We start from the raw sequence: 12452 nt of genomic DNA on the forward strand, positions 1-12452 counted from the left end.
CAAATGAGGTAAGACAGTCTGTCAGTAAATAACATTCAGGAACAGAATCATGCTCCAGTCTACATTCAGCGTGGTAAAATGTACAACATGTCACAGTGATTCCTCTCTGTTTTGTGAAGGCTTGCGATTTTGGAGCAGCTCCAAAAAAAAACAAAAAAAAACCAAACAAAAAAACAAGAAAGTAATCAGTTGGCCCTCTTTGGTTTAGATAGTCTCTTGTTTTGTTTCATGTCAGTGATGGCAATCTGTCTTACAAATACAGGTACAAATGGGGAAACGGCCCTTCAGATAGAGTGTTTTAGCAGTGGGAGTTGATCCCACACCTGAGTTTAACACAGTGATGCTTTGGGGAAACCGCATGTCCAGCAGATTGAAAGCACATCTCATTTACCCAGATACAGTAAAGTAGTGCATGTGTTAGAAAATCACAGGTTATTACATAAGTCCCATGCTTGCAATCCAGTGTGTAAACCTAAGAGTCTGCTAAAGCTCCATCAGCTCAGGGCTCATCCACATTACTCTTCAGTTCATGACTGTACTTGGACTTTGATCTTAACTTGGTGTTCTCATCTGGAGTCACATGCTCTTCAGATTCCGGGCGCTCACGTGTTTCTGCGTCTTCACAGCACTCAGTGATCTGACCTGGCTCAGAGCTCAGGCTGGAATTGGAGGCGCTGCGCGTCTGCTGATAGGACGAGCAGAGGTGCTCCCACTTCCTTCGATTGGCGTCGATCTCGTCCACCATTGGCTGCAGCTTCCTGTTGAGCTTCAGCAGTGCCTGGAGGAGGCAGAGATTTTCCAACATAAACCATGCCGATGGCATCGACGCTGTATTTTGCTAAACGCCATCGTAAAATGTTACTACCTGATAAAGAGGTTTACAGATCCCATCGATCCATTCTATCTGCAGGACAGGCAGCTCATCCTTACGATTGCGATCAAAGATGGCCTGCAGAGACACGATGAGATTTTATCATTCATGACTAGAGGTAAAGATAAAAAATATTTACTGCTGTGGTGTGTAGTTATATTAAGTAAATGGTTTGGGTGTAATCCAGCAACAGTTCACAGTGATAATGTTGTGCTTACCGCTGGGATGAGCTTCAGCTCAGACCGCTCCCTGTCACCCTGTTCAAAGAATTCACTTGTCACCAGCTCTGCAACCTTGGAAAATTAATAGAAACTGTCAATGCATACCCCTTATGTTTTTTTTTGCGGATGTTGCTGTTTTAAATGTGCTCTTGCAAATGCAGTGAATGATTGCTAACAGCCTGTCGTGAGTAGTGACCCTCCTTTAGCTTTATAAATACACTTTAATGATCTGAATAAAACACAGTTAATGCACAGTTACATGGAATATTTCAATGGTCAGTGGGATTCAAAATGGTTTCTTTCTGCTAAACCTAAAACACATCCACCCATCCACTCATCCATCCATCCACCCATCCATCCATCCATAAACAACTTTTGCCTCGAAGCCAAGCTCACCCGAACCGACTGCCCTCTCTACAACATTTGAGTTACAATAACCCTTCAATCCATCAGTGATGATTATTCTTGCATGTATGTACCTCTTTGCTCTTTTTGACAGTTGAAATCTTCTGGCAAAACCACAACCGAAAATATGTACATCGTCTACATTTTCTTCTTCTAAACCCCATAAAAGCTACAACTCTTTCAGCTTTCTAGTGGAAATATCTTCCCAGGCTTATTTAATTACAAAATCTCCTCATGCACACATCTACTTGTCTCCTTTGGAGACTTTTTACTTATTAAAATCTGCCATGGAAGTTTTAAAGAGTTTGTGCTTTTCTGTTACATCATACTATAAAAGTAATATGAGAACACTTACTTAAATGCTCTCACAGTCAAATGCCACAATTCCCAGTATTGCAGGAAAAGCAATCACAATTTTCATCACGGACTCAAACCTGCTTTGATATCTTCCAAGGACGAGTGACGGCCCCCAGATCGCACGCCGTCATCAGCATTGACCTGTTGATGAAAATTTAAGTTCTCATTTTGTTTCTCCCTGTTTAGGCGATGCAGAGTCAAGGAAAATTATTCTTTATTACAGCAAAGTGAAGACCTGAGAACTTCTCTGTGTCCTTCATTTGTCCAGCTGAATTGTCCTGACAGAACACACTCAAAGAACTTGGTCCTTCGTCTTTCAATGCAAAGAGCCAGTCAAGGATGTGCACACAATAAAAGCAGAGAAAAAGAAAAAAAAACTTTAGCGTTCCAGACCGCACAGGCACTCTGCAGTCAAACACAATTTCAAAACGTCTTCAGATTATGAGCAAAAAATGTTAAACTCATATTTGTTTACCTCTAAAACTAAACATCAACATCTCCAGCTCACACCGCGGCTGAAAACAAAAAAAGTTGCTTACTCAAAGTGCAAAGTCAGATCTGTGGAGAGAATAGCCTGCTTCAGTAGTTGCATCATGTTGCTGTACTCCTTCGAGCAGAGATTTGCAAAGATATTGTGACCCTGCGAATAAAAAATGCATTAGTGCACAGGGGGGGCGCACACACAAAACACTGCGAGGTTGACTAACAGTGGCTTCGGTGCCTCCTTAGATCCAATGCATCGGTAAAGTCATCGCTCACTGTCGAATGAAGCTCCCATTAGCAATGGTAATTAGCAGTGTGTATGGACTTTCTCTGTCCTGTTAACAGAAATCAATGTGGAACACGGTTCCTGATGCACTACGGTTGAGACACAGCAGCGCTTGGATGTCATTAGTGTTTGTGCACAGCTCTACCTGCACAGCAGCGGCTCTCTGCAGCCCAGTGGTTGCAGCAGCAATTAAAAACATTTTTAGAAAGGGAGGGTAAATGCAGTCAGAGACGTTCTGATGGGTTTTTTTTAAGTCAATTTTCTTCTGGCATTTAGGTGTTTAGGAGTTAAGTCAAACTAAAAAGTACTTGAGAAGTGTTGGCCTGACCTCACTTTGCAGGATCATGACTGCATGGTTGAAGTGGTGATGCTCCAGAGTGGCCGACGTCCCATAAAGCAGCGCCAGAGCAGATCCCGTCCTGCGGGCAATAATACACAAAATATTCACAACTATTCACACTTTTAGCTACAACGTAAGCAAGGCGTCTGTCTCCCAGAACTCAGGATTGTGCGACATACTTGGCTTGGAATGCATTGTTGGTGCCCCGGTGGTCCAAGTCGTGGCACAAACAGCCGACCATCAGTGCCAGTATCTCTGCGTCTGACAGGACGTCCTGGAAACTCGCAGTCTGTGGAAAGGAAAACATTTTTTTGTGTGTTTGAGGTTAACTGTTGACCCAAAATTGCTCATATATTTGTGCGATATATTCTTTCTCTTTTGTTTGATGAACTGGTGACTTTTTCAGCGTGCAAAGCCACACTCAAACTCCATGACTTCAGCGGATCTTTCCAGAAACTTACTGTGATCATGATGAACATGCACTGCGACACGTTGAAGGCGTGCCTCCAGTTATGGTACGCCACCGTCCGATAGTTCTTCCTCACAGTCAGAAGCCACCGACACAAAACCTTCGACAGAGAGAGAAGAGAAATAGGTGTGTTGTGCATGGATATAAACGCTGGACTGAGAAAACATGCATGTCATTGGATGCATTCGTCTGACCTCATAGTCAATTTTAAACTTCTGGACAACTCCAAGTTCCAGAAACATCCTGAGAGAAGCTGTGATCATGGCATCGTTGTCCAAGGAGAAGTCGTTGAAGTGAAACTCATCGATGCCGAGCTCGCTGCTCAGAGGGATCTTGGCGGCCTTAAGCGGAGACACAAAAAACAGTTCTAGGATGCCAATTGAAAGGTAATAGGCAAAGTTTTTATATTCGTGCATGGATGTTTTCTCAGTCGCTACATTCAGATATTACCTTAAGTCTGTCCACTTCCACCTTGGAGCAGGTAGCGTGGTAGGACAGCATCTGAGGAAGTAGAAATCAAACTATTAACATCGGCTATAATGAGTGCGTGACCTATATGAGTGTTTTTTTTAAAGTGTGGAGCAGATTTCCTCTGAAATCTTGGGGAAATCGGCTTCAATGCAGAACTTCATGCGTAACAGTTAGTTATTGCCTGTGGATTCGCTGTTAAAACCCCTGAGATAAGAGAAAGGTTGTGAAAGAGAGTCACCACTACTCAGGAGGATCAATTCCATTTTCTCTCACACTCATTTCCTTTCTGTTTCCTCAAGTTTATCTTACATGATAAGACAAAACTGAAGTATGTCTCTGCTTTTAAAACAAATTTGCTGTGGCATTTTGAATTTCCTAAACGGTAAGAAAAGTCACTCGAATGATTAAAGCAGCAGCAAAGGTGATGTGACAGAAATCCAGCGGCGTGCTTACCTTTGATGAGAGGCGGGCAGAGCGACACTTGTATTTATCATGAATAATTGAGGACCGATAAAATATTTACGGTTGGGAAGCAGAAGCATGTTTTCTGAGGATAATGTCACTGCACAGGTTAGACACCGGGCAGTGGAGCGCGACACAGCGCCTCTGTTGAGATTAACGTTACAAATCAAATAGTAGGCCTATGGGAATCCTTCAAATTTCTTTTCTTTTTTTCTTAGTAGAAGTAGAAGCGGTAAAAGGGGTAGTTGTAGTTATTATAGGAGAGTATTAAGAGTAGTTAGCAGCTTTCGTTTTGACAGCACAATGTCATCCAGAAGATCAAAGTTGGCCAAACATTCATATATTGTGTACAGAACATTGTGTTTAAAATGTCTTTATAGATAAATCTATCCTGTGCATGAGAAAGGTTGAGTGTTAGTTAACATGCTTACATCCAGAGCTACAGACTGCTTGGCCCATGTCTTCTTAACTTGATTGTACATCATGGTGTTGTTGATTCCAAGCCCGCAGAATATCACAAATGCCTGCAGACAGAGGATATGCTCACTTTAGATCAGCCGCAACGGTGGATGGATGTGCAGTGGATGTTCTCTCAGCTCACCTCGAACAGTCTCTGATCTGCATCATTGAACGTCTTCCGGTCCAGGCGGTTCAGGATTTGAGCGACCCCTTCACAAAACAGAGATAAATCACTGGCTGTGACATGAAAACTGCTGTCCAGCAATTTGAAACTGACTACATTTCTGGCAACTCACCAATTATCTGATGAGTTCGATTCCAGATGGGAACACATAACACTGATCTGATGTGAAACCCTGAAGCCTGATCAGCCTGGAAGGAGAGAAAACACAATCTGATTGTTAGTTTGAGCGAGAGTTTACTGTCAATATTGAGAAAAGCTCTCGTGTTCATATGTCTGCTTTCAATGAAAGTTTCACGGCAGCTGCACTGAGTATGAAAAAGACTCTCGAGTGCGTTCACCTCAGCGTCGAAGCGTGGGTCCTGACACACATCACTGATGTTAACGGGCAGTCCTGTGGAAGCCACCAGCTCAGCAATGCTGTTATTGATCAGCCAATCAGAACAAGACAACTTCTCCATGCTGCTGTGGTCAATGACACAAAGAGGAAACAATTTCCTATAATTTACATCTCAAACAACCACAATAAACACAGAGTCCAGATTGGGTTTTATTCAACACAATATTGCTTCGCTTGGTTGACGATCACATCATATGTGGACATTCATGCTTTGTATTTCTGTGGTAGTACATTCAAAGAATGAAAGTCTTCAGCATTTATCTGTAATGTCTCTTTCACCTGATGTCACGGTCCAAGTTGCACAAAGGAGACATGAGCTCAAAGGTTTTGGAGAACTTCACGACCTAAAGAAAAAAAACCAAACATAACCACAACAAGCACCAACATTATTAATCCCCAGTGACAACTTCAAATCATTTACAGTTCACTAAAAGGACCAGCAGTGTCTCACCGGTGAGTCGATGTCCTCCAGAAGAAGCACAGAGCAGCGTTCACACTGCAGGAGGGTCAGCGCCCGCTGCATAATCTTCCTGACGATCTTCTCCAGGTCAGTCTGCTCCTCAAACAGGTCGTTCACCACCTCCAACAAAGCCTGCAGCAACAACGACTCGTCAGCTAATCAGCTAGTTGGATGCTTTTAATCCAAAATAACTAGTTAGCCTTCATACATACATTCAAACATCTAATCTTGCACCAAAACTTACTGAATCGTCTCAATGCTTCTCCATTACACTGACAATAAATTCAGTCGTGAATGTCTTATGTTTCACGTCCTTTGAAGGTTTCTGACACCCCCAGGAGAGGTCCTGCCCCACACACTCAAATCCAGTGTATCAAAAAAGATGACTTATAGATTCTCACCCGACTCCTTTCATATTCTTTACGAGACTCCGAAAACAACTTGGCATTGGAAATTGATATTCCACAGAATGGCAGATACATCTGCAGCACCTGAGCAAAAGAACAAAACAAGTGATCAAAGTTTCGATGGTATATTAACAGAGAACAGAACAGAGTGGACGTGTGTGCGCAAGTTTTGTCTCCAACAGATGTACTGGTGATAAACTATTGGCATAAAGGAAGAGAGTCACTATGAAATCTAGAGCATGAAATGTGGAAGTGAGCAGTCAGATCAAGTGCTTTTCTATTTGAAGTGACACTGATGCTGCAAAATAGCATGAAAGCAGAAATAAATAGCTCAGCTTTTGCTATATATAGTGTCTTTTTTTTACACTCATAACAAAATCATATAAACTGCTAAAATCTCGGCAAACTTGACGTCTTTGAAGCTGATGTGACTCAAACTGTGTGAATTCAAAGCAAATTTCCACAACTGTATTCTGCCATCTAGTGGACAAAAGTTTGTCCAATTTTATTTCTGCAGAAGCAAACGAAACCTGCTTTTTTTTTTATAAATTAATACATTTTTAAGCACCTCTGTATATTTATTTCTTTAATTTGCTTTTATGTTTTCTAATGAAAAATTCGGGACTGAACAACGCCACAACTTGTACACTCTGCAAAACTTTTTTTATTTTTTATATTTGCTCACCAACAAAAGCTGCAGAGCCACAAAAGGTGGAAGGGTTATACACGTGCATTCACTCACCAAACCTACTGAGAGTTCTTAATATTACATAGCAACGGGAAGTGTGTCTACCTAAACGTGTATATCACACAGCCAAACACATTTACTGTATTGTCCATTCTTGTGTAAACGTTTTTCTTCTTATATATTTGCCTCCAAGGGAACAATTCCCAATTTCCCCCGGCCATTAAAAAGATTGAAAGTACAAACAACAGTGCTCTCAGATGTATATAGTAGAGAAGGGGCTGCTTCCAGTTTCATTTGAACTCCATCTCTAAAATACCTTTTATTGTGCAAACAGCCACAGAGGAACTAAGATGATCCATTATTCACAATGTTTTGTTTGTGAATGTGAAATACTGTTACATGAATCAGCTCAGGTTTTTTCTTTTTTTTTTTTTTTTTTAACCAGCATTGCTTGCCTTCTCATCATCTTCGGTGAAAGGTGTTCCTACTGGATTTTTGTTAATTGCTTGGACGACACCGATGACTTCCCCATCACTGTTGCAGATGGCCATACAGAGAATGGACTGCGTTTTGTAGCCGGTTAACTTGTCAATCTCATCACTGAAGCGATGGTCCTGGAATCAAAAACAAAAAGAAAAAAAAAAATCAAACATTCATAACACGCCACAAGCACATTTAGTAATTCATTCATGCAGCATTGTACTGAGAAATTGCCGTGATTGAGGAAATTTCCCTGGTGCGTCTCTGCATTCCAGCTTTACGCGCATGTGCCATGTCAATAAACCGTCCCTGACGCAACTGCTCGATGTGATTGTTAGTCATTTAAACTTGCAGCTTTGCACGATACAATTTTTGTTTTGTTTTTATTATTATTAAAATCTGGCAAGATATATCCTCCTGCTGACACAACTATCTATACTATTGCAGTAATAGACCGCAGGGGGATGCGCATCGCTGCGCTTCCCGAGCAGCCCAGGGCCACGATATAATGAGATGTGGTGCGCAACGCAACTAGTGTATAAGAGAAAGATCTGGCTTGTGGGAAATGAGAAGACGTGAGAATTAAAACGTTTTCTCCCTGCACGTTCTGTTCGGCTCCTATAGGGAGACTTCTTTGAATCTGACATGAATGAACTAATTAGCCATAATCCTCCGTGTCTTGGTGTTGAGTAGTTTGACAAGCACGAAACTTTCAGCTCTGGGAGGTGGAGCAACGCTGTCATTCACTGTCATCAATCTGCCGACGACTGAACGTCATATTGACTGCAAAATGTGTTTTTGGAAAATTTACGCATAATTCACACAATAATCAAGCCAAAATAAAGAACCTGAAGTTTAATGTTTTTATTCATGTTTGTTTACAAGTACTGGAGAAACACTGTCGCCCGTGAGATATTTAGACACCTCAAGGACTTCTGTCTTATTTCGACTTGCGAAATGTTGTGGCTCTTTTACCTCGTATGCGTTGGAGATGTTCACAGTCTCTCCGTGCTCTGCCACATATCCGATGATGCCCTTTCCCCACGGAACCTGCACCTCATTGGAGTTGAGAGTGCTGGATGATGGTCTGACCGTGGTGCCCGAGTGCACGTCGAAAAACTTGGACACCAGAGTCCGCTTGTGAGCGGGTCCCTCCACGAGGAAGAGCGAGCACCTGTCCGCGTCCACCAGGATGCAGACGTTGATGAGGATCTTGTAGCTCAGGTTCGTCAGATCCAGATCATTGGAGATGTCTTTCACCAACTCCAGGAAAAACTCCCTCTCGTTGGTTTCCTTCAGCCTGTATTTGTAGTCGATGGCGCTGGACGCGTACTGGGGCACGCTGACCCTGGACTCCAGCAGCGCGCTCAGGATGTGCGCGGTGGTCGGGGGCAGTGAGCTGGCTTTACGCAGGAGCGCGCGGCGCCTCATGCTGGACTGGGACTCGTGCTCGCTGAGGCTCACATGCTCGTCGTACGTCCGGTGCGTGGTGGTGGCTTTGGAGCGGGCGAAGTTCCGCCGCAGCTCCATGTGGGACGATCTGCGCCGGAGCGCGTCGGTGTTGGTGGGCCAGAGCGGCTCCACCGCGGCGCCGCGCTTCTCCTCGGCTGCGGTCACCCTGGCCGGCTGATGCTCCCTCAGCCACCTGCTCACCTGATCGCATCTCGCTTTCCGAACCAGATATTCCTCGAACAGATCCGGGTGGCAGTCCAGAAACGCCTCTATATCCGAGAAGTCATACGCTGTCATGGCGAGAGATGCGCAGAGGACCAAATCTCACTCTCGAATAGACCAAGAGTCAGAGTGAGATTGCGGAGTGAGGCGACTACAGCCGAGCTTCTCCAAGAAGTGATGTTCTCAGAACATGTGCATTACATCCTCTGAGCCAGTCCATAGAGTCCCGAATGAAACACCGAGAGCAGAAATATTCATCAGATCCACTCTCTGACATCCGAACGGTGAGCTGCAGACTTTCTACAGCTGTCAGTCAAAAGCTGGATTGAGTTGCGCCTCCGGGGATTTCAGTGGAATAGCCTATATACAGAGGTGTAGAACAACACAGCGCCTATATACTCCCTAGAATTGGAGGAGAACAAACAAGAAAACTGCAGGGCAGGCTGCTCACTCGCTCTCTTTATTCTACACCACCAGAGACACAGTGTGCACAGCTCCTATTAAAATCCAGTATACCACTTTGATTATTTTTTTTTTTTTATGGACAGTGTACATCAGGAGAACAAGTTTAAAATGGGAATAAAAATGTTGCATTAGAATAAGGTGTGAGATTAAAAATCTAAATCATACTGGACCATATAGTAATGCAGGGTTGTTTTTCATATAGATGGATGGATGGATAGACAGAGCGGCTGCAAAAGAATAAAAACAGCACACACAATCTTGCTTTGAATACCTCAAGGGCATTTGGCTTCCAGCTAACAGAATGTGACTGAATAGAAGGAGAAAGAAAGTGAAAACAGTCAAAAGGAAATGCTGTATTTTGCCACAATTTTTGCCCAGAGTTGCACAGAACTGAAAAAAAGAAAGAAGCACTCCTGTCATAGGTGGAATCCGCATCAAATTTTTTTCCTATTGTAGAAACAAACTCACATTTGTCACATACAGACAGACACACACACACATACACTGGCACCCACACACGGACCGACTGCAACTCTGCGGTTCTGAAATGTGTTTTTTGAAACATGAAATTAATGAAATATTCTCCAGAGCAGGGAGCTTTGAAGTGCAAGTTCACAGGTTCATCTTTTATTCTTTCATTCTCAGCTCACATGAAAGAAACAACATGAATGTCTCCACAAACTCTTTCAGGAAGCTTGTCGTCCAGCTACAAGGGAGAACTGGATTAGCAACTGGGCGATGCAGAACGCTGCCTCAGGGTCTCAGTCCTTCAAAAGTATATGAAGATGAATGGTTTTATATGCTGTATGGTGTGGACTGCTCGGTGCCTACCTGTCCAAGGTGTTCCCTGTCTTGAATAGGATCCAGCCTCCACTAACCCAATGTTGGATGAACATGGCCAAACCAGTGCCTGTTTTTCGCCACAGACTGGAGAGCCGTCCAGGGTCTATCATGTCTTTGCCCATCGTGTGTTGGGATTGGATCCAGTCCCCCTGAAATCGAATAGAAATGTAATGAAGATGAATGCTTAAAGCTAAAATAAGGTGTGACCCCAGTGTAATTTTGGTGTAGATGGAGCAGCATCTCCTCTAAGAGACCTTCGTGCAGTGAGAAGAAAATAAATACCTGTGTTTACTCAAATTTCAGCAACATTTGATTTGTATTCTTCCTGCCACCATATGGTCCTTTACACATGTAGGAAACGTGACTTGAATCGTAAAAATCCCACATTCCCCGAACCAATAAATGTGATGTCTGACTTATAAGACCACAAAATGATCCTTCAGTTCAATGTAAAACCTTTGTACGTTTACTTCACCTAACCAGACTTGTTAGTTTAGTTTAATTGTCTATTTGATGATCTGATTCTGTTGTAGTCCTGTGACAGAGCGGAGACCTGTTCAGGGTAAAAACTGCTCTCAGTGCTTGTTCCCTGGGGCGACTCTCTCACAGTTCGTTACCCTGTATTGGAGAGGGTGAGTAAGGGAGATGAATTGATGGATAGCTGGTAGTAGAGACCCTGAGCGTGTTTTTTTGACCAATGAGACCATGTTGGAAAATGAATCTGACCCAGGAGAGTGTAAATCATCAATCTCCAGTGTTTCTCGTCAACAAGGAGGGGGATTATTATTTCTTCCACTGTTTCAAAGGCTACTGAAGCTTGAAAAGCGAAGATTAAGTCGAATCCTTTCTTGGTGTCGAAAATACTTTAACCATCCGCACGCATCCATAAAACAACTTAATATTGGAGAAATAAATGCAGGTCATAGCACATTTGTAATGCAGCAGCAGGGAACGTAATCCAAAGAGCTGCAGCTCTGCTGGGGCAGAGCAGGCTAATTGGTTACTGGACTTAGCTTCGGCTGCTTGATAGTGTTTTGCTAAGGCTTTGGACAAGGTCTCCCGAGGATCCCAATTAAAAAAGGGAGTAAGCAGAATATGAGTTTTGTAAACCAACAAACAAGGCGAGGTTTGTTGTCTGGAACAAGGGCCGTGCACGGTCCAGGCGGAAGCATCCGCACTATGTGTGCTAATTGAAAAGTGATGTTCAAATGCAGTATAAATATTTATAAAGAGGAGTAAGTCCATCAAGTATGTTGTTCTATTTAAAGCACAAAAGACGTTTTTTTTTGTTTCTGTCAGCTCCTTGTTATCTATAATTGGAACCTTTTTTCCCTCATTTGTCATCCTTCTGGTTTGAAAAGGTGCAGATGGGGAAAAATACAATGTTATGTTGCAGTGCATTGCATTTATCTATATATCTGGAATTTTTCAAACATTTGAAACAGTATTTATCTTCTACCTAACAATAACAACAACAAGAAAACAATTACAACTACTTTTTAAATATGACTGTGTGAATGAGATAAACAATTTAGGGTTTTTTTCAGTCTTTTCAGATTTAAGGACAAACTTTGTTTTTTCAATTTTCAACTTCCTAAGGTTTTCATATAATTAGATAATATTAATAGCTTTTGGAGTCCAGAGGTAAAGATTAATTACTTTTAACAAAAAATATCTGCAGACTACAGCTTTCACAGCTGTTACATGTGTGTGTTTTATAATATCAATTCATCTCCATAATGTTTCCACTAAGCTCAGTTCTGAAAACACGTGTTTCAATGAAATTATTTACAGTTTTAATCTTCATGTATTTCTTTTTATCGTGGTTGCTGATATGACAATCACAAGGTGATGGCTTACAGGACTTCTTTTTCACCTTTTTTGAAGGCGTTTTGCTCTGTCACTGAAGCATATTTGCAGGTTGAGGTTCTCTTTCACTCTTTTACACTGCACGGCCGTACACACAATGCAATATGACTCCTGTAACCAAACACTACCGGCTCACAGCTTGTATCTGGTGTCAGCAGGCG

At 42.5% G+C, this 12452-nt stretch overlaps 1 protein-coding gene across 1 annotated transcript; it reads right to left on the bottom strand.

Annotated features, from left to right (window-relative positions):
• Nucleotides 1–203: 203 nt before the first annotated feature.
• On the bottom strand, nt 204–9313 carry pde11al (phosphodiesterase 11a, like). Its single transcript, XM_030102508.1, has 20 exons — nt 8416–9313; nt 7416–7574; nt 6267–6356; nt 5857–5997; nt 5685–5749; nt 5347–5467; nt 5121–5196; nt 4967–5034; nt 4797–4889; nt 3883–3933; nt 3627–3773; nt 3425–3532; nt 3143–3252; nt 2952–3042; nt 2394–2494; nt 2090–2167; nt 1932–1995; nt 1090–1164; nt 866–949; nt 204–778 (listed from the first exon to the last, which is right to left on the bottom strand). Exons 1-20 carry the CDS (start codon nt 9187–9189, stop codon nt 500–502), a joined length of 2775 nt encoding a protein of 924 aa, XP_029958368.1. The 5' UTR covers nt 9190–9313; the 3' UTR covers nt 204–499.
• Nucleotides 9314–12452: the final 3139 nt, after the last annotated feature.

Source organism: Salarias fasciatus, chromosome 11 (genome assembly GCF_902148845.1).
Source record: "Salarias fasciatus chromosome 11, fSalaFa1.1, whole genome shotgun sequence".
Lineage (NCBI taxonomy): Eukaryota > Metazoa > Chordata > Actinopteri > Blenniiformes > Blenniidae > Salarias > Salarias fasciatus.

Coding starts and splice junctions, on each gene's coding strand:
- pde11al (XM_030102508.1), bottom strand. CDS start 9,189: ATGACAGCGTATGACTTCTCGGATATAGAGGCGTTTCTGGACTGCCAC. Junction 7,575..8,415: donor ACATCTCCAACGCATACGAG/GTAAAAGAGCCA, acceptor TTTTGATTCCAG/GACCATCGCTTCAGTGATGA. Junction 5,468..5,684: donor AACTTGGACCGTGACATCAG/GTGAAAGAGACA, acceptor TGACCACAGCAG/CATGGAGAAGTTGTCTTGTT.